The sequence below is a fragment of the Micropterus dolomieu genome, linkage group LG08, assembly GCF_021292245.1.
Source record: "Micropterus dolomieu isolate WLL.071019.BEF.003 ecotype Adirondacks linkage group LG08, ASM2129224v1, whole genome shotgun sequence".
NCBI lineage: Eukaryota > Metazoa > Chordata > Actinopteri > Centrarchiformes > Centrarchidae > Micropterus > Micropterus dolomieu.
Genome location: NC_060157.1, coordinates 25,576,173 through 25,598,273, shown reverse-complemented (window position 1 = coordinate 25,598,273; position 22,101 = coordinate 25,576,173). Strand labels below are relative to the sequence as shown.

The window sequence follows — 22,101 nt, the reverse complement described above, 5'->3', positions numbered from 1 at the left end:
TACCAAAATGTAATATGTACAGCAGTATGTTGTTAATGTCCCTGTTATTTTCTGGTCTAATTTGCATAAGGTGAGCCAAGCATTTTAGTTCCAACATTCGAACAATCCAGTCAAAGTTTAAACGCATTTCAATGGATGAAACTCGCTCTGAGAACAAATCTCCATCAGGTCTTCAGCATGAACCTTTATTTTACTCATCCTTCTTCCCTGAACATCCTTCTTCCTTGGCCCCCTCCTGTCATCCCCTCTGTGAACTCTATCCCTCACTTTCGCCTCTTCTTCATACCCTCTTCCCTCTCCTTTCCCTTCTGCTTCTCTTCCTCTTGTTCCCATTCTCATCCCTCTCCACCATCCAACCTTTCCCCATCCCTCTTCCCTTGCCATTCCTCTTCCCTGCCATCCTCCACAGGTCCTTCCACTGATAATTTTTTAGCTGTGCCTCAGCCATGGCGGCGGCTGTCCCTTATCGGCCCACAAAGAGGCTAAGAAAACAATGTGATGTGGGATCCTTATAGGACTAGATGGTGTAATTGCCTAATTGCTTTTTTTCTCCCGTCGGAGGGTTCTGCTTTCTGTCAGGCAGGCAGGAGCCCATAAACACTAGCCAGCTATTCCCAGCATCTCCCTCAATGTCACCATTTTGTGCACTTTGATTGGCTTAACTCAGAGCCAGGGCCTATTGCTCATTGGCTCCTCCCACGATGAATGGCCCGGCTGACAGCCAATGGGGCCACAGCAGGGTGAGAAGGCTAAGCGAGAGAGTAAACAGCATTTTTCTGGAGTCAGGGACATGCACAGTTCTCTTTGTTGGGAATGTAATGTTTCCACTTTTGGTTCCCAGGAGACCTAAAGGCGTTCAGAATTGTAACTCAGCGATACAACAGTTAATCATTAATGGTAATAGCAAGATCTGAGCTATTTGTATGCACACAAGTTGACAGTAAAGCATCTGACGCTGGTCCACTCATGCTCAAGAGTAATATGTTTATGGGAATTTTAAGTAACAATTACTCCTTAAACTTTACAGAAGACAGAGAGATTGGAAGTTGTAGGGTGTTACGTGAAGGCCGTGGCCTAGAAACAGGGCATAAATCAGGGTAAAGTCTCTGGTTCTCCCTCCTCCAACGCTCCCTCTACTCGAGCACACTTACTTCATCCAAGGCCAAGCAATCTGTCTGCCGAGGCAGAGAGGGCTGAGTGAGAGAGGAGCTCACTGTATCAAGAGGAAGAAAAATTCTGAAGAAGACTGCCTAATATTGGCCATCACAAAACCATCCTTTATGCCCATCTGTTTTAAGTCCATATGTCGAGCTGGGAACTCCCATGTGATGTATATTTTCTGTCTCTCTCAGACTCTCTGTCCTCTGTCCATCTCTATTAGGCTGAATGAAGATAGATGAGAACATTGTATATGTTCACATGGCCATCAATTTCAAACTATTCCGTTGGTGGTGGTGTGCAAGTGCACAGAACTAAAAACGGAGTAAGGTAGTGACAAAGAACAGAGCGTGTAAAACAGAAATAGATTGCGAGAGAGAAACACACAGTACCACTACACTTTTATCAGCGAAGCCACACACTGATCCAGGAGAGGAAGCATGTGGGCGTCCTGTCATGGAGGCAAACGCACACAGGAAACAGGCTGGTACAGACAGGAAACCAGCGGCAACACAACTGCAAGAGTCACACAGTCACACAACGCCTGCTTATTGTAAACTACTCATACACAAACAAACAAATCAACCCAAAGACATCAGTGTGTTTGCCTGTCTGTCTGTGTGTAAGTGTGTTTAAATGTAAAGTACGGAGGTAGCGGGTGACTGGACACTCGAGTGTGTTAACACAAGAGAAGTGGAGGAGGATGTGAGAGTGAGACTGGAACACTTAACCAGAGGGAAACACTCAGTTACATTGGAGGTCATATGGAATAAGATTTAAATATTTAAATAGATTAGAACATTAATTCAGTTTGTTGAAGATTCATTTGTGTCAGTGACATTTGGTTTGCATTTCATTAAAACATAACATAAAATCCATTAATAAATAATGCACAGTATACATATCTCTTGCCCAGTGTCAGCTAGGATCAGCTCTAGCCACCCATGATCCTCTAAAGCATAAGCAGATACAGGCTGGATGGATAGATGGACGTATTCATGATTATATCAGTGTTATCAATCATCTTAAGAGCTTTGCTGACAGTGATGATGCTTTAAAACAAGCGTCTTTGGCTGAACAGCGGCTAATGTGTCCAAAAGTAGCAATGGGCTAATCGTAAAAGAAAATAAATTAGAAAATATACATAAGAATCATACAGTCAGGAAACACAGCAATAAATGTATTAGCTAACATTAAGGGGGCATTATGGAGTTTTCAGAGGCCACTAGCGATGCGGTTCTAAGATTGCAACCAGGTGTGTGCTCTTGGACTCTCGCTTGGACTCATGAGCGAGCGTAATCCGAAACACAACCGATTTCATACAGAGATCTCACACTAAACGCGGAAACACCAGCATGCCAGCTATGGCTTTTTATACAGACATGTTCAGGCTTTGTTACTTCACGTTCCCGGCTCAGAGGCAGATCAACACCGGCTCTGTACCTTTCATACAGCGCTGCGAGACACCAGCATATTGGCACACTACTCCCGGGAAAAAAGGCAGCGTGAAAGCGGCTATAGACAGACAGGGAGACAGATTCTCACAACATGCTGGAAACTCAGGTAAACTCCCACTGCAACATTACAGTAATGTTTTTATCAGCTGCAGGTCATGAACTAATCCATGTTCATGATAACGGTACATTTACTGCATTTAGATGACATGGTACATCGTTAGCTCATCCTTTCTTGCAGGCTAAGTAGGGGTGTTACGAGACACTTAATCCATGAGTCTTGGAGAGATTCGAGATTGGGTTCACGGGATCGAGACAAGATTTTAACACTATTTTTAAGTGGTTTTTTTAAGCGCTACTAGTTGAGAATGAAATCAAGTAATTTTCAGGCAGAAAGTACCTTTCAGTCAATAAGCAGAAGCTGCAGTCACTTTCTGGCAAGTGAAATACTGCATGTTATAGGTTGTATTGGCCATTTAAAGATATTTTAACAGGTAAAAAGGACTGGATTGGGTTGTACACAGCAATTAAAAATAATGTAGTCATAAGGATAATTGCAAAAGAGATCATGTCTTTATTTTATATATAGCTCATGTTAATTATAGGCCACATTCCGCTTTCCCAATGTAAACAAGGATTTTATACATAGGCCTACCAAACACATATTCCATTGGCAACAACAGGCTTCTATTAATGCCTATAATCATGTAAATGTCAGGCCCGGTTATGCTATAAATTGCAAAAAATTATTTGGCTACAATTGTGATTATTACGTTAAAAGAAACGTTAAAGTATCACAAAGACATACCTTTGCTGTTACAACGGACATAAAGTGATGTTTATTAGCACGTTGACCCAGATAAAAAGCAGCTGTAGACGAAAAGAGGCTGGACGATCCAGCTTTAACATGCTCCCGTGAGAGTATCAGTTTTTGCCGAACGATCACTTTTCGTCACAACACCTGTATGCTCTGCTGTCCAGTCTTTCTGGCCACGTAACACCTTATACAGCGTATGATTAACATACAGTTAAAAACGGGGACATTTCCGACGACAGCTTCAGACGGGGACCGGCCACCAAAACCGGGGACTGTCCCCAGAAAACAGGGACGTCTGGTCACCCTAGTTTTTGGTAGCCTGAGAGCATCAAGCATGAGAGTTGGCAGCCCTGGTATATTGACCTGAACAATAATGTATAGATAATGTATTTTTGCTCATTATTAAACTCAGCATTTCATTTTGTGGCAGTTATGGGATTCTGATGCTAAATGCTAAAACATAGAGTTACAGTACCACAAGTAGGCTACGCAAGAGTCATGATGCAAGGGACTGACTGAGTATACAGCTTACACAGCAATATCTATCGAAAATCTGCTTACATTAGCCACCGTGAGCTACTTGTCATACCACACCTTTTGTATTCTGTTACAGCAAAACTCAGATTTTCATTAGTGAGAGTGTCATTTCTTCTTTCATAAGTTACAGGCTCCCTTTAAAATTATAATCAACAGTGTTATTGAAGTATTTACTGAAGAGCTTCAAATAATAACATTTCTAGGAAAACTGTAATGACTAGTGCCAATGAAATGTATGCTTCCCTATTAAACTGACAAAGCAGTTCATCCAGCCTCTAATCTAATCCATGTGTTTTGGGGGGGTCTTGTCTTTGTGAAAGGTTTAGATGTTAAATAATGAGAACATCAAACAACCATTCAAGAAAAAAATGGTATATATGGTCCAGAGATTTCTTTCCATAAATTGCACTATAATAAGATATAATAATAGGAAGAATGCGTTTTACTTGTAAGAAGTTGATGAGTACAAAATTCTGACATTGGTGAGTGATTTCTAGCTGTATGCAATAAACCAATGCATTCCTTTCACGCTGGGAAACAGGCACAGTAATGTGTTTTTAAATAAATGATAAATTGTTTTCATATTTGTATACATTTGGTGGAGGTTGGAGCCATGAGATGATGAGACATTGCCTTCACTGAGTCTTAACTTATTTGTTTTTCAACTTGCTTTCTGCGCGATGAAGTTCAGATTCATCCCAATGCCCTTGATACTTACTCTCCCCAGCATTCATTAAACCTTCCATCAAGCACTATCATGCAGTGAACTTACCATATTATTAAGTGGCATGTTATTTGTCAGTAAATTATGTTTTTGCTGTAGAACTGAAAAACTGAAATGGGAATGACCCGAACAGACTCTAATGGAGAAAGAGAACTCCAGCACCAGCTGCAGCAGAGTAACAAAATAAAATGTTCATATGATTCAAAGAATACTTTATAGAAATAATGGAAAATCCTATTGTCACCTCCTGCACCAACAGTAACACATTCAGTAGCCAACTGGGCTATAGACAGAATATAACATTGACCGGGTTCGGCTCGGGTCCCATGAAGACGTCCAATTCGTAGTGATCTATTAGGCACACAAAGAGGACTTCATCATTTAACTAGTACAACAACCAAATCCCCACATAAGTTGCTTTATGTGGGTTGCGGTGTTTTTGTTACTATTGGAGCCGTTGACTGAGAAGGAAAGAAAAACATACAGATGACATAGGACTTTGGGACCACAATTAAACCTGGGACACTGCTTTACATTGCATATCCTGTAGTGGACTTCTGGCTCAAGTGTGTGTTCATGTTTGTATATATATAATAGAGGGCACAGGAGGAGAGACCTTGAGACATCCTCAAACTCTTCGGTTCTTTCCTGTATTGTTACTGTATACACTGACTCTAATTTGATAGCTACATATGATAAAAATAAAAATCACCCTCACATACCAGCACACACACACAAGCGCAGACACACACACACACACACACACACACACACACAGTATCTTCATTCTGAACAGCATATCAAGATTTGTGGTAATGTACCATAAAACCCTGGAGAGAGACTCACCCTATAAAATACACAAACTCACACGCACACACCTGTGTACAGACAGGTACACATTCTCCACACAAAAACTTCATTCGTCATTGACACTTTCTTCCTTCTTACTATTGCACACTTTCCTTCTCGCCTCAGCCTGTTCGGTCTCTCTTCTCTTCCGTCTTGCTTGGGTTTGAAATATTTATCCTACCTCTCTGCTTGTTTGACGTCCCAGGTTTATTCATCGCTCTGGGTGGCCTGGACTGCGCTGCCAGCTCCTGATGCTCTCTGGCTCAGCTATAGAGAGGACACTACATTATTCTCAATCACACTAATATGTACACCTACATCAGTGCTTTTTACAGTTCAGCAAGCAATACAAAGGGACTGAATTGCTTGTGACATTTGTATTTTGTTCAGTCAAGTAATAACATTGCAATCGTCAGCAGGATAGATGTTCCTATTCCTCAAATGGAGGATGACAAAGGTGTGCCTCTGACTTTGGTTTTACAAATGTAGTCCCCTATCCTGATGATACAACTTAATATCAACCTGGGGGGTTGAGGCTCAGGAGATAGAGCAGGTCTTTAATTACAGGGTTGGTGGTTCGATCCTGGCTCCTTCTTTAGGCATGAAGTGTCCTTGGGCACTGAACCTCCTCCTGATGGGCAATCTATCGTCTATCGTTTTGCATAGCAACTCTGCTGCCATAAGTGTGTGTGTGTGTGTGTGTGTGTGGGTGTGTGTGTGTGTGTGTGTGTGTGTATGTCTATGATGGACGATCCCTCTTCCCATTGATGTGCAATTCCAACTCTAGCTAGCAGCAGCAGCTGCCTGCTGTACACTAACTGCCCAGCAACAATTGGCAGGTGGACAAAGTTAATAACTAGCTGATGATCATAGTGGAGCATTTTGCACCTAAGGAGACAGATATCTTTTTCAGCAGTTGACAGAGACCAAAGCAGAAGTAAAAGGAGAGTGAATATTGTACTTAGATTCATCAAGTGGCCAGAAACATGGTTTAAAATGAGCCTTTATGTTTCTCTGTCTGCTGGATGTTTGGTAACAGGTTAGCCATGAGAATCTAGTGACTTGATGATATCATGATGTTGTATTAACAGCTTTTTTGATCTCATGTGGATCAGATCAGCATCAAAGATAGTTAATGCAAGTTTAATTTTATATAAATAAAATAATTCAGAAGGATTCAGAAGACAGAAAGTCACACAATAGAGCAAGAAGGAGGGAGAAACACAAAAAGTAAAGTCACATTTTATTACCACATCTATTCACAATCTTCTACAACAATAAAAGTTCCTTTTCAGTGTTCAAAGGTGAAATATTGCACCTTTGTTTCTTAGAGTGCACTTGTATATGCGTGTGTGTCTCTCGGTTTGCCTACAGTGTGTATCTAGATATGGGCATGGGTAGAGCGGACATACTGGAGTAGCCACACAGCACCAATGCTCCACCCGCTCATCAAAGCTCTGCTTTAGTCTCCCCACACCCATGCCATGTCTGAGTCCAATGACCGAGGTTTAGTGACACGTGCATCGGGTGTATATGGGCACACACAGGGTGGGAAGTATGAGGGTGGTGGAATTGGGGAGGTTTCAATACTGCTAGAATTTCCATGTACACACACTCACACATACATGCACACGACCTTATCTGGAGATCAGCAAGAGGACTGGCTGACTGGTTGGCAGAGAAACTCTTCGCACCCTTATTTGATGGGGCTATTCACCACAGCCAGAGAGGGAGCTGGCTCATGTTGGCGCTGGGATGATCGGCCATTTATGTTCACGGATAATGTATTTAACTAATTTGTGGGCTGTGGTGTTAACTGCACAGGTGCACAGTATATGTGCATACAATATATATAGTACAATATAACAGAAAAAAGTCTCTTAGGAGCTACTGTGCAATCATATAAGCTTTTTGACAGAGTGTGGCTCACACAAGCCCTGTGCACCACACTTGCCCACTCCGATTGAGTGAACACGTCAAAGCTGCTGGGCCTCTCTATGCAGGACAGATTTATGCTGTCGACCATTTAGAGCTATTACACTGCCTCCCTCACAGAAATGCAGAGGGTCCATCAGATTCATAGGCAGCCATTAATTTCAAAGTGTCTGGTCTTGCGCTGCTCTGCCATGCTGTCCTCCCCCTAGTGCCTGACATGCAGAGAGCTGCATAAACATTTATGCAGCAGTATTTTTTAAAGACCCTCTGCAATGTCTTGTAAATCTGCCTGCTGCTTTGATGTCTTATCTGCTAGGTGTGTGCGTGCGTGTGTTTGTCTAACGATTGTTAGGTATATATGGGCACTTTCCATGTACATTTCTTGCTTCAACATCACTAACTAGATTAGTGATAATTAGTATCACTAATCTAGTCAGACAGAATTTTATAGAATGAAATAACTGAGGCAATTACAAAACTTTATGTTAGCAGAAATATGTATTATTATTATTATTGTATTATTATTGTTAATGTTATTGTTATTGTTATTGTTATATAATTTCATCCAGTTATTGGTGTGCAGAACTTAGATATTTCCTTAAGCACATTTGTAAACAGTACACAAAACTGCAATGTCCACAATAAAACTGTTTAAAAACCTTTTAGATCTTAAAATGCATTGTCACAAAGCTGAAAACAAGCCCTTTTTCCTAACTCATTGAAAGTTGGTATTTTTGGAGATACATGGTTTTCACAGAGCAGCGGCAGAATACGGATACAATCGTAGTAAGCTGAACAATGTGTCCATCAACAGTAATGCATCCTGTTCAGTGAGACACTGAACGTCCTACCTGCTAACAGTTATTTAGTCTTTGAGTATGATTTACGCTGCTGCCCTGCTTGTCATTCTGTTCAAGCTTAACTGTGATTTAAGCTTTGGCCTACAGAGTAAGAACAAGCAAGCAATTGTCTGGGGCCCAGAGTCAATACATTAACTAAAGATTTTACTAAGACACATTCTCCCTTTGGGAATGTTTCCTCTAAAAACTACAGATAATTTAAGCATTGCTCTTATAGTCCCTTTTCTCAAACATGAAATAGTAGTAGGCTAATAAATTAAAGTAATAAAACCAAATAAAATATCCAAACATTTTCTTAATATTCCAAGGGAAACAGCGACAATGTCTATCTGATTAGTGCCCCTCAGGCCTATCGCCTCTTCAACAGATTTGTTACATGCTGTTTATGTAATGCAGAGAGAGAGAGAGACGCCAGTGATTTACAAGCCTGTGAGTGTTTTAGTGATGGCTGGTGCAGGTCAAGGTAATGATCATAAATAAGAGGTGCAGGAGAGGAGAGGAGGAGGAGGGTTGGGGGAGAAAGAACAAGTGAGAGAGAGTGGATGAACATCATAACAAGTCTAAGGATGGGTTCAAATTCCTACAGTTCATGGGTGTTGTAACATATAGCACCCTGAGCTGACCCAAAAAAAGAGCTGTGGAATTGGTTGGTGGGCTTCGATGGCAACTTCGAAATGGTTTACACTGAGGTGAAAACATTGGCAAATACTCATATAGTCATAACATTTTTCTACAGCAACATACATTATTCCTGAATCTGAAGTGCTCGTTTTGTAGGAGCCATCGCACCAGCTGTTCATAAGTCCAAATTTAGCTTAACGTGAGGGTGTACTAGGGTGGGATTTACGCAAACTACTACTTACTTTGACACACACACGCAATATTTCTTCATGTAAATAAAACTAAAACAAAGTCCTATATTAACAAATATTGGTGGCTGCAGACACACAACACTGACCTTTTAATTTGATATTGTGAATGTGTTTACAAACAGTTGCTTATAGCCTAAACATAACTAGACACATATTATTATTCTTTTGAGTCATGCTCCTCACCACGTGGCAAATTTCTAATATTTATTTTCCAACTAACTACTACAACCAACTCCTGAGAAATTAGCAAGTTTCTTACTTTGTAACTTTTCTGCCTGCTGCTTGGTACTGAGCAGGCAGCAGGCACATTTGGTTTACCAGAACTTTTTTTTTTTACTGAAAACAGCTGCCTGCACTGACAAAAGTGAATCAACATCAAAGTTGCAGGCTGTATAACCGAAACAATGAGCTGAAGGATGCTAAAAACCTCCCCTGGCAAATGCAGTTTTAAGTAAATCACTAGTCCTGGAATTTACTGGTAGTTAGACATAGAAACTTAATGATGGATTTATGGATAGCTGTTCGAATTCAACTGAGCTAATGACACTGTATGCATTGTAATGTTTTTTGTCAATGTCCAGAATGTCTTGCTTTTGTTCTTATACACTGCAAAAACACTATTTCTAAGTAAATTAGGTAACCTTTAGAATAAAAATTTACTCTGAGTGTCTGACTATGCAAGGCTGTTTGATTTAATTCGAGTAAATACAACTTGGCCCTGCGATGGACTGGCGACCCGTCCAGGGTGTGCCCTGCCTTTCACCCAATGTCAGCTGGGATTGGCTCCAGCCCCCTGCGATCCTGTACGCAGGATAAGTGGTTAACGATGGATGGATGGATGGAAATACAACTTGCCTTGTTTTGAATAGCAATTTAATCTTGTTTGGGGTACGTTTAGCTAGATAGGCCGACACTTATTTTAAGCTCTAAAGTTTCAACTCTTATTTTCTTTAGGTTTTAGTCTTTTAGATAGCATGGTTAACATGTTTGGTATGTTGTGTTGTTGGTAACAAGTACTAAACACTAAGTACTAAGTACTACGAATGCTGATTATTTTTTCAGGTATTTGGTCTTAAACCAAAGTACAAATGTAAATTTGACCTGATGATGGAGCTAGATTAAAAGTCAAAGGATCACCAAAGTCACTGAAATTCATTCTCTGGGGAACATTATTGTCTGTACAGAGCACCAGTAGTCAGGTGTACAGGTATTGTCTGTGTGAAGTTTTGTCATTACAAAGAAGAATAGCACTAATCTTATGTCGAGTAATGTTGTTATGTTTTCTGATAACTGGACATCCTGACTTATTATAAAAAATGTCATGTGAAAATCAAAGCTTCATGGCAGCCAAATGTGCCCATTCCTGAAATGTTTTCACTTAAATTTGCAGAGTTGTTTGTTCCTAAGTAGTTTGTATGATGCTTTGGCAATATTGTTGTTATACATTCATGCCAATAAAGCAATTGAATTAAATTGTTATAAGTCTCACTAACAATAAAAACCAAGTTTTTCCATCAACATATTTAACTGACTACCTCAACCCAGACAAGCAAACACACTTACACCCACATTCATACACTCACAGACTTGGCTAAGGTCTGTGTTATTATACCCAAAAGCCCTTGAGACAGACTCACCCTGTAAAACACACACATATTCTGATAGGATTGTGTAGTTGTAGCTTTCTGTTTGTTCATGTTGCTCATGTTGCTCATGGATTGGCCGTCTTAAACAGTGGACCAGCGCCTCTCCCCTATCAGTTCATGACTTCACAACCTAAAACTGGATGGAAAATAAATATTGCACTTTCCATTTACTTGGAAACTGAACTGTGCACTAGCAGTAACACAATCAACCACTGCATCTCCATATATTTCTGAGGGGAATTTCTAGGACCTTCTTACACAGCTTTTTCGTGATTTTGTCAGACTTTAAACATGTTCAGCTTGACTACTGAGAGGTAAGGTGTGGATTGTCTCAACAGTAGAGGAAAACCTGACAGCAATAAATTGCGGGCTTGACTTTTCACCTCCGGATCACCCTGCGCACACTCAACTCATGGTTGGCTGCTCAATTTCCCAAAACAACACAAATTGCTTCAGTCTTCTACATGTGACTTCCAATCAGGGGAGAGACAGCAGAGTATGGGAAAGTTTGGGCTCATCATCAACTAAAAGGCCTCAAATATATTCTTCTCTCACCAGACCCATGTTGATCCTCCCTGCTTCAAGGTTCAACTGGGCCCCCTTGTGGATGAAAATGAACATTACACTATTATGTAAGGGCATTCACTGGCTCCCCATCCACATTAGACTGAACTTTAAGGCAGCACTAATGACTTTTAAAATAATAAATAAGCTTGCCCACAATAAACAAGGATATTTATCTGTAAGTGCTGGCATGGTTTGTTTCAAATGAAATAATGGGCTGCTGTCGTTTTGTAGTTGTGTTTGGCATAGTCATTCTTCATGTCTTTATAGTCGTTTTGTGTTTATGCATAGTCATTTGATTGACTTTCCAACAAGTAAGGTGGTTGGGACAGGGGGCTCTCTCCTTATGGCTCCTTACTCCTAAAGTTTCTTCTGTGTACATCCGTAAACACCGACAATAAAAACACATAATCATTTCTTCATATTGTTAGTCCTCTCATGGGTGTGGATATATATGGCACATGTGGCAGCAGGGAGTGGTTGTTGGAAGGAGGAGACAGAGGATGACGATGGAGATGCTGCCTCAGTCATGCCGGTTATAAGGAATCTGGTTCAGGAATCAGGAAATGGGGTTTTTCACGTATATGATGCCTTGTTTCAAAGAACAACAGTGCCATTGCTAGTGTCTGCTCTTTCTAATCAATTTACATACCACTAAAATGTCATGTCATGTCACCGCACCCTGTTGCTGCTTTATGGCTTGTTTCACACACATGGCTGCCTAAATGTGTAAATATGACTTATTTACACTCCCAACCTCTTTGTCAAACCTCCATACAGTTCATGTTAAGTTTTGTTGAGTGGCTAGGCTAAGGTTTGGGTCACAGCAAGTCTTTCATACTAGGCTATTAAATATGTTATATCGTGGCAGTATTGTAGGTCTATTTATTAATATAATTCAATGAGATGAAAATCATTTTAACTCTGTCTATGTAACATCTGATTTTAATGTACAATCGCAGGCTCCTGCATTGGACATTTCTGTTTCCCAGTTGGTTTTGTCCCTCTATCCCCACAGGGTTTTATGGGACCGGTTTAGCTGGTTATGTGGGATTTCAGCAGAACAGGAATATCAAGGGAGAACTTGCCCAGGCTTTAGTGTTTGTGTTCCTTAAGGGGACGACCGCTCCGACCGGTTTTCTGGGGTGGAGAGCTGAGAGGAGGAGGGTGTGGGGCGTTCTCCCTCACCTTATTCTTCTTTCTTTCTCTTCAATATCACGCTTTCACTCCCTCTGTCTCTGTATCACTCTGTCCATCTCTGAAGCCTGAGCGAGCAAAAACTGTGCCCCGTAGGGAACGGCTGAACGAGACCTCGGCTGTATGAGGTGAGTTACCATTGATTAAGCTCTGAGTTATTGCCTGAGGGCCAGAATAGATTGGCTGACAGGTGAGTAGAGTAAGTGCAGTTATGTGCGGCAAAGGACCGAGCTGACATACAGGAACTGATCATGGGCTAATCAGGGCTTCTTTCATTGTCATTATGAGAGTATATGTGTGTGGGTTTGCATGGGAGTTTTAGGGTCAGTAACCACACGTCTTCATATTGTTTTTATAAAAAGTACCTAGGCCTACCTTTAATGTACAGCATGAAGTCTATATGAATACATTTAAAGCTGCTTGTCAATACATGGAGGCCTTTAATTAAGCAAACACAATGTGCAATAGAACAACTTGCAAAGCACTTTTACGTATGCTCAGGGTTCATACTGAGGACATTAGAGACAAGAGATGCATTTATAAGCTTGTGTGTGTGTGTGTGTGTGTGTGTGTGTGTGTGTTGGGCGGAGCTCATAAGTTTAATAGACTGAAGGTTTGAATGGTGTCTGTTGCATTAATTGTTACCTGCATAAAAGCCATATTCTCTCAATACACATTTTTCTGTGGTTGCCACAGTTAAAATAAACAAGTGACAAGATGGTTTACTCAACATCACTCTCCAATGATGGTAATTTTATCAGTCAGACAAGCTGACAATGAGAAGTGCTGAAAGCAAAGCAGCTTGGACAATAGCTTCCGTTGGCTGCTCTGTTTGTTCAGAACAGCATCAGCTGATATTGTGTGACAGCGGTCAGTGAGGTCTGGACATCAAAACGTCCTCTCATAACTCTAGTCTGGTTTTGATCAAACAACAAACTCCCTTCGAATGGGGGTGTTTGAGAAAGGATTACATTAAAGCTGCAGCAGTGAGACATGCAGCCAGGCTGTTAACTACATGGCCTTTACCCCTCTATAGCTGAACTTGGTAATGGTTCAGTATGTGGGAAAAGTGTGATACATTAGTGTCAGTAGTGATAGGAATGGTTTTACTGGAAATATATTTAACTACACAATGACAGCTTTGTGTGTGTGTGTGTGTGTGTGTGTGTGTGTGTGTGTGTGTGTGTGTGTGTGTGTGAATAATAATCTGGAGACAGCAGAGCAGGCACATAAAGGCAGACAGGTCTTTTCTTGCTCTGCTGAGGTGATCTGAACAGCCACTTGCCTGACATATCCTGACATGTCGAGAGAGCCTCATCCACGCTGATCAAAATGCTAAATAGTGTTCAGTGCATGTATTTGTGCTTATAAGTGATCATGTGTGTATGTACGTGACACAGACAGCAGAGATGACCCACATTAAGGATTTCAGTTTGCACCAAAAACGTCACCTGTCTGCACTTAAAGTGACTCTCTAGAGCACTTTAGACTTTAAATCCAGAAATGTTCCTATTATGTTAGTTTGGTAGAGCTGATACACAGTTTTAAATTGATCAATGTTATGCACATATATGAGTACACACACACACATGTGCAAGCTGTAAAAGCTGTGTTTCATGTACTTGAAACTCAAACTGCAGACTGCACTCCTAGACTTGGTAGGACCAGTCTAGCTGGTTTTAATCACCCTCAATATAACAACGAAATTTGCTCCCATATTTGTGTAACAGGAACAGCTTATGAAAGTACAATGTCACCAACGTGTGCAGTGCTGTACGTCCTCAGATGGACAACACAGTCCTCAGGCTATAAAGCCCAATCAATTAATTACTCTGACTGATTTACTATGTTTCCATCCCATTTGTAGTTTTAAGTTTTATTATTTAGTTAAAGCCAAGTTAAATACATCTAAATGGAAAATTCGGCTTTAATGCATTCAATACAATTTCATTCTATCAATCAAAAATGAAAAAACCTCTATCTTTCTGCATCTCTCTTTTGTTTTATAGTCCGACTCAAGGTCAAAGGTGATTGTAATAGCAATGGAGTGCTTCAACAACCTACTCCTGAAACTACGGGAGGTCCATGAGCGAGAAGTGGAGGGTAAGTGGAAATCATGAAAACAGCAGCCAGTGGCAACAGAAAAAAGAGAGTTGTAAAGCAGCTTTTATACAAAGAGTATTCCAGAGAATTGAGTCCTCATAACCAAGTGTGTTGTGTTTTTGACGTCCAGGTTGGCAGATGAAAATGCAAGAGCTATCCAACAAAAAAGGCTGGTGAGTGGGTTCTTCACCATTGTCTGTTTAGATAACACTGACAAGATATTCAAGTTTAGCAATACAAAACTATGGGAACCATGCTCATTTCCTCTGAAGTCTTTGTGGACCAGGCAGGCAGGCATGCACGTCCTGCACCTGGCCTTGAGTTGGTCTATGTCATGTTTAGCTTGTAAGTAAGCTCATGTTGTAACAAGTTGTTCAGTCTAGCACTGAGTCACCCAAATTTTGTTTCGTTTCTCCTTCAAACTCGTGAAAAACAACTTACAGAGGAGTGGGATCATGTTAGGTTCTTGAAACAACTGGAAGATAATTCAAGAAAGTATTTGACATTGTTCCGCTAAATCTGTCTCAATATCTGATTAATTGACTTAATAAGGACGACGATCTAAATATATTGTGTCATATCCGTCAGTCAAAATATCCAATCCCAGATAACACTATATTTTCATCTTCAGCACAACAGTTGCTAATTATATGTACTAATACAGGCCTGACCAATACTGTGTTTTTAATATTTAAGTGTTATTGCATTTATTTATTTTCCCCAAGGGGACATAAGCCAGGTGACATTATCTTTACCGTTGTGTGAGGCTTTGTGGTACTTTGAGCTAAAAGCTGAAGTCAACATGCTAACATGCCCATAACATCCTTACAATGACAATTCTCACATGCTGATGTTTAGCAAGTATAGGGCCACTACTGATTATGTTCACTATCTTCTCCCTTTTCATTTTCCCAAGTAACAATAAAACACAAAGTACAACCAGCGATGTATTAAAAGAGCTCTGTTGCAGTGTAATATTCACCTCAGTCATGCTAAATAGAAGTTCTGAATGTCTCATAATGGCTGTGGTAACTCATAATGCCTTGTTCTTGGGTTTTGTATTTGTTTGTTTTCAGCATGGGCTTTACTTTGCTTATAGAATGTCTTGAGGAAAGTAAGTGCCTTGACTCAAGTACTATACTTAAGTAAAATTTTGAGGTACTTGAACCTTACTTTCAGTAGTGGCCATAGTAAGTTGTACTTTTCATACAAAATATATAATCAGTTTATAAAACAGAATGCGTTGTTATAGAGCAATAACCAACAACAAAATTAAAGTACAGCTTACATGCTCAAGCATAAATAATAATGATCCGATAATACAGTGATTTAACACTGACAGGGGCCATTCTGCATAATGTCTACTTTTTCTCCTTTCTCATTTAAAAACCAAAATAAATAAATACTAATGTATATTTATTTAAGTAGCATTCTGAATGCAGGAGTTTTTTATAGAGTGTAATTAATAGCTTTACTTACATAAATTAATTGATTACCTCTTCCACTGCTGGTAAAGAGGAGTGTAATAGTGGAGGCTGATATGGAAATGTAGCAACAGCCTTGAAACTAAAAGGAAATACATCTGAAGCAGCCTTTTGTAGTGAGTGGAAACCATCTGTGCCTGATACACTGCCTGTTCTTTAGAAATGATCGTTCCAGACATGTTATTCTGTATCTCACTGATCGTAGAAAGACTGCACTGCTATCTGAGTGGCATCATGTTTTGACAGTAGCCTAATTCTTGTTTGGTGTGTGTGCATGTAAAAAGTGACACAAAGCGAATGGAGGAACTGTTCACCAAAAACCAGCAGATGAAAGAACAGCAGAGATTACTCACAGAAAACATCAAGACACTGGAAAACAGGTATTGGTGTACATCCTGCTGTTGTTTTGCATTAAGATTTTGATGTGTGTGTGTGTGTGTGTGTGTGTGTGTGTGTGTGTGTGTGTTTGTGTGTGTTTAAGGTAAACGATATGCATATCTTGCATCTTGCAGTAATGCCATGTCACATTCTTTACATACTGCATACCCAGTGAAGAATTTGAACTAGTCAGACTTTGGTGACTTCTGGTCATTTTGTATCAAAAAAGACACTGTGGCAATGCCATAAATCAAGATTGCTACATTTAAAAAAAAAAAAAAACATATGTCAATTCAATTCAATTGAATTTTATTTATATAGCGCCAATTCATAACAAACGATATCTCATCGCACGTGTCATATAGAGCAGGTCTAGACCTTACTCTTTTTAATCTGATTAACAGAGTCATCAAAATAATTTTAAAGATGTTCAGATAACATCAACATTCTACACATGGGGGCTTTAATGAATTATGCTCCGATACAATAACTACTAAAAATGTTGACAATGTGTCATAACGTCTCCTGAGGACCACGTCAGTGTGCTCCCCAAGGAGATGACTTGGGAATTAAAGCTCAAGCTTACATTATTCAGTGGCCAAAAGTGGCAATTATTGGACAATGCGGAAAGCTGAAACGTATGAAAAGAATAGAAGACTAATGGATTGTACATTTGTGTTTAACTATAGTGGGTGATGCATTTTGAAGCTGAACATTAAGATTGTGAATGTTGCAGTGTTTACAGATCAGTCTAGTTATCAGGTGTGTTTCTGATGTTGTATGTTTTTGTGCTGCTTGTGTAGGCTGAGGGCGGGGCTGTGCGACAGATGTACAGTAACTCAGGAGGTAGCCAAGAGAAGACAACAGGAATTTGAGGCCTCACAAATACAGAGCCTCCAGCACATCTCTCTACTGGGTATTCTGTTTATGTCTTTGTCAGTCTTCCATCCTTACTAACACATTTAGGTTTTAATTTAATGTCCCATCTCTTCTTTCCCTTGTGGCATGTGTTGTTTGCTAAAGACAACTGTGTTACAGCTATAGCTTGTGGTCTGTTTTGTAGCAGGAGAGATGAACAACCTGAAAAAGGAAAACAAGAGACTAAGAGATGAGATCAGGAATATAAGAGCAACACTCAAGTGAGTATACAGTGTTTGATGAATGTTTTAGGATAACTTCAATATCTATCTAGCTATCTGGAGGAGGTGTTAAACAACCTTTTTCTTACTTTTAATGATCATTCTTAGCAGAGGTCACAGTGAACACCCCTTCAAAAGAAACACCACCACAGACGTCAAACCAAACAGCACCACTGACCTTTCCCATTCTTCTGGACCTGTGGCCCTGGTCACTGCAGCAACCAACAGGGCCAGCCACCAGCCAGCAGATGGCACTGTTGAAGTAAAATCTGAGGGAGACCAAAGAGCTGAAGGTGAGGACGAAGGATGAGAATGAGCTGGGAAGAGTAAAAGTTTTTGCTTGTTTGTTTGTTGATTATTATGCTCTCATCCTTGCCTAAGTTCAGTGCAGTTTTTATGTTTCTGATCAAACAGAAGCTGAACAAAGACAATTCAGAGGGATGAACAGAAGTCACTTTGTAAGTTTCTAAATCAGATCACTCTCATTTGCATAAACATTTACATGCAGTTTTACTCTGGTGCATGTTCATGTGAAAGAAATAGTTTTGGGAAATACTCTTTCTTGCTGACAGTTAGATAAGAAGATTGACGCCACGCTCATTTCTGTGTGTTCAATATGAAGCTGTAGTCAGAAGACAGGGTATCATAAAGTGGAAACTGGGAAAAAGCTAGCCTGGCTCTGTCCAAAGGTTACAAAAAAACATCTGCCTACTATCACTAACTGACACATTATATCTCATTTTTGTTTAATCTTTAAGAAGTGTAAAAACTATTTAAGTTCCTTTGGACAAAACCAGTTCACTTGTTTCCAGTCTTTATGCTTAACCTTCTTCTGGCTGTAGTGTCATATTTAGTGTACACAGACTAGAGTGTGCGATCTTCTACTCTGACTCTCTAAAAGAAAACTGTCTTTTTTCCCCAAAACCTTAAACTACATGTGGTCGCAATTTTGCTTTCACCCCTTTTCCACTCTCACAGGAGTCATACAGGCAACTTTCACTCTCGGCTCAAGCATCACCATCCTGGAAGACAGAGCATAGTGTAGCACGTGTTGGAGAGAGGAGGTGAGACAGAGGGATATAAGAAAATAGCATGTCTGTTGTGTCACTATATGAACATGTGTAAGTAATAAGTCAAATCAGAGACAGGGTGCCAAAGTTTAAACAGCAAATCTGAAATAATTGTCAAAACTCAGCATTCAGCTTCAGTCTGTCACATTAAACACATTACTGTAATGTGGCGCTACTGTCCAACACTGTGGCCTAATAACCTTTTTTAAGCTCTCTTTTCTGTCTGGCTTCTGTTTCTCAAAACATAGAGCTCAGAGTATTGAAGGACTGAACCAGCGATCCTCTGTCTCTCCTCAAGAAGTGAACCATAACAGACATGTGCTCCACCCTACTGTCCCCTGCCGTCCTCAACCTATCATGAGCAGCCCTGTCACTCTCCCCTGGCCCTTATCTGAATCTCCCGACTGGGCTGCAGGAACCAGCATGGCAGTGCCACCAAACCTGCCACACTTTCCCAACCTGGTCCCAACTAGCCAACATGCCAGTCCTGGAAGGCAGGTTTTTGGGTCTTCCTGGCACAAGCAGAGCACCCACCAGCCTCCTGCCAGAGAGCCAACTGTGTTATTCAGGTTGAGGAGTCTGTCAGAGCACGTGGAGAGTCAAACTAAGTCCCAGGAGAAAAAAGAACTCCCACCATCCAAGGAGAAGAGTGTTTCTGGGGACGTGTTTAGAGAGACTTGCGAGGTGCCTCTGGACCTATCGGAACGAGGAAAGTCCAAACCCAGCCAAACACCAAGAGATGATTCGCCCATAGCCTTACAAGGTGACGAGAGAGCACAGAAGAGCCCTGACAAGGATGTGAAGACAAATCCACCTGCACACGGACCAGTATCATCACCTACTCCTGTCGTCTCTCCCTCATCCTCCTCTACGCAACAAGTAGAAGAGCCTACCAGTGACCACAACCACAAGGTAATTTTAGGCCTTTTAGCAACAACATTAAAAGACATGGGGGCTCAGGTGCAGAGGGGTCAAACAGGAGTCATGGTATGATGGTCTTGTCACAGCAGGTAAAAGAGGTCAAAGAGCAGGAGCAGAAAGAGGAGGTGAATGGAAAGACAGACCAAAACAACAGGAAGAAGGTGCCTGTCCTCACTATATCATTACGTCCAGGTAAGGAGCTTGGATTCATGTGTATCTGTTTGTGTACATATATTTACTGTGCGCAGGTGAATAATACTTACTCGATTTATGTTTTTGTAACAGTAGTAGTGCTGGAGACTCTGAATTCTGCTCTGAAGATGCATGAATCCTTACCATCAAATGGCAAGGTAAGGCAAGTCAATCCAACAATGCACATACAGTAGAGGATGTGTTGGCATATATTATTTTCTCATTCGATTTCACGGTTTTCATGTGAAAATATCAGCTTTTTCTAGGTTATTTCCGCTAGAAGTAAAGGTTTCTTGCTTTTGTGCTTCCTCATCACAGTCATCGTCACCAGCAGCTCAGCCAGAAAGCAACTCTGACGAGCAGGACAAGGATGTGAGTGTGTCGGGACAAGAAAGCGTCCAGGGCTGCAAGAGGAAGAGGGCATCTGTGGAGACAGAAACTGACAGAGACTCGGACATAAACAGTAGGTATCACTTCACATGGTCTAGTCCTAGTCCTAAATTTGTCTTTCTTCCCTTCTTCCTTTCTTTCTTTCCCTCTTGAGTGTGGTCTTCAAATCAAATCACATTTCCAAAGCTTTATGAATTAATGTGAATAATCCACATTCATTTCACTTCGGTTCTGTGGACACACATGATATTAAAGGGATAGTTCAACATTTTGGGAAAAAAAATATGTTTGTTTGTTTGCTTTCTTGCAGAGATTTAGATAGGAAAATCTGTGAAAATGAAGCTACAGCCAGCAGCTGGTTAGCTTAGCATTCCATAAAAACTGGCAAGCTGCTAGCCTTGCTTTAGTTTTGGTTTTACAGGAGATTTTGTGCTCCAGGAAGTCACTGCACCCAGCCAAATATAGTCCTGCACGTAACCTAAACTCTAAAAACCACAAATGTGTCCATTGATAGACTTTACAGGTGCTGGTAGGCATATTGTGTTATCTTTGGACAGTGGCAGGTTAGCTGTTTCCACCTGTTTCTAGTGTTTATGCTAAGCTAAGCTAACCGTCTCCTGGCTATTACTTCTGCTGCCTTAATGTCATATTAAAGTTATCGTAATTTTCGGTTTCTGAGTTGTAAATAGTTTTTCACGTCAACATCCAAGTCGTAATTATGACTGAAAAACTTTCCTTAAAGCTCCTGAAAACCATGTATGGCTGCCTCACATTGGCCACAATCAGTTGTTCAAAGTAATTAAACCCAAATTCAATGAATATGGTGTTATATTGTAAATTCACAATGTGGGATGAGGATGGGGCAGTGGCTAACACACATGCCTTTGGTGGGAGAGAGCAGCGTTCAATTTCCCACTGTGACACATCCACCAATGTGTCCCTTAGCAAGACCCCTAGTTGCTCCAGAGGTGTGACATGTATACCTCTGGCATGTATAGCAAATGTAAGTTACTTTGACTAAAAGTATCAGCTAAACGAATAAGTGTAATGTAATTTTAACCCTCAACCAACTCTGTAATCTTGACATTGACACTTGCAAGTTGGAAATTTGTTATGCATCTTTCTCATCCCAACCATCCATCCCATGTGACGTGAATGTTGAATTTATATTTAGCATATAGATACAAGGGTGGTATTCTCCTTCTCCAGATGAATGTTATGATTATTTGATCTCAACTCTTAAGTTTAACCAGTTCTTTCAAGTTCCTTAAATCAGGTGAATGTTGAATTGTATAATTATTTTAAAAGGACCTGGTCTTGGAAATTACTTCTGCTCAACTGATGTGGTCTCAGCTATTGTTTGTCTAACTGCTTCTTTCTGTTCAGACTTTATTTATACATGTACAAAAGTAACCAATCACAAAATCTCTCTTTTTCTGGGCACTTTTACTACCTCACCAAAAGGAACTGTTTGGAACAATGTCCTTTTTTCCTCACAGACATCCAGCAGGAGAGGAAGATCAAGATCACAGTGATATCTGAGAAGAAGAGCCCGAGCTAAAGAGCATGATAAAACATCGACTTGGTAATCTCAATTAAACCTGCATCAAGTGATTGCAGTAAAACAAGCTGTAAATGCAACATTTACACCATCACCTCGTGTGTTGTTTACTAATCCCAATTTTCAATTCTACCAAATTCAAATTCTACCCAGTGTAAGAACCACTTGAGCTGAACTAGAGATTACTATTGGGACAACTAAAATATAGCAAAACAAAAAATAAACGGCTAAAATAATAATTTCTCTGGAG

The 22,101-nt window shown here is 40.4% G+C and overlaps 1 protein-coding gene and 1 long non-coding RNA gene across 2 annotated transcripts; both read left to right on the top strand.

Annotated features, from left to right (window-relative positions):
- Window positions 1–701: 701 nt before the first annotated feature.
- Window positions 702–22,026, top strand: rbbp8l (retinoblastoma binding protein 8-like). The gene is made up of 12 exons (XM_046056094.1): window positions 702–740; window positions 14,623–14,716; window positions 14,847–14,889; window positions 16,485–16,580; window positions 17,382–17,494; window positions 17,642–17,717; window positions 17,826–18,010; window positions 19,086–19,699; window positions 19,795–19,900; window positions 19,994–20,058; window positions 20,219–20,363; window positions 21,790–22,026. The coding sequence occupies exons 1-12, from the start codon at window positions 702–704 to the stop codon at window positions 21,849–21,851; spliced, it is 1,638 nt and encodes a 545-aa protein (XP_045912050.1). The 3' UTR covers window positions 21,852–22,026.
- LOC123974907 lies at window positions 17,915–18,762 on the top strand. Its single transcript, XR_006825959.1, has 3 exons — window positions 17,915–18,010; window positions 18,132–18,175; window positions 18,696–18,762. It is a non-coding gene; the product is annotated as an uncharacterized LOC123974907 (long non-coding RNA).
- Window positions 22,027–22,101: the final 75 nt, after the last annotated feature.

Excerpts from the sequence above, each read along its gene's own strand:
- rbbp8l (XM_046056094.1), top strand. The coding sequence starts at position 702 with ATGAATGGCCCGGCTGACAGCCAATGGGGCCACAGCAGG. Across the intron at positions 17,495-17,641 it reads CCAGCACATCTCTCTACTGG|CAGGAGAGATGAACAACCTG; the intron begins GTATTCTGTTTA and ends TCTGTTTTGTAG. Across the intron at positions 18,011-19,085 it reads GGGAGACCAAAGAGCTGAAG|AAGTGAACCATAACAGACAT; the intron begins GTGAGGACGAAG and ends TCTCTCCTCAAG.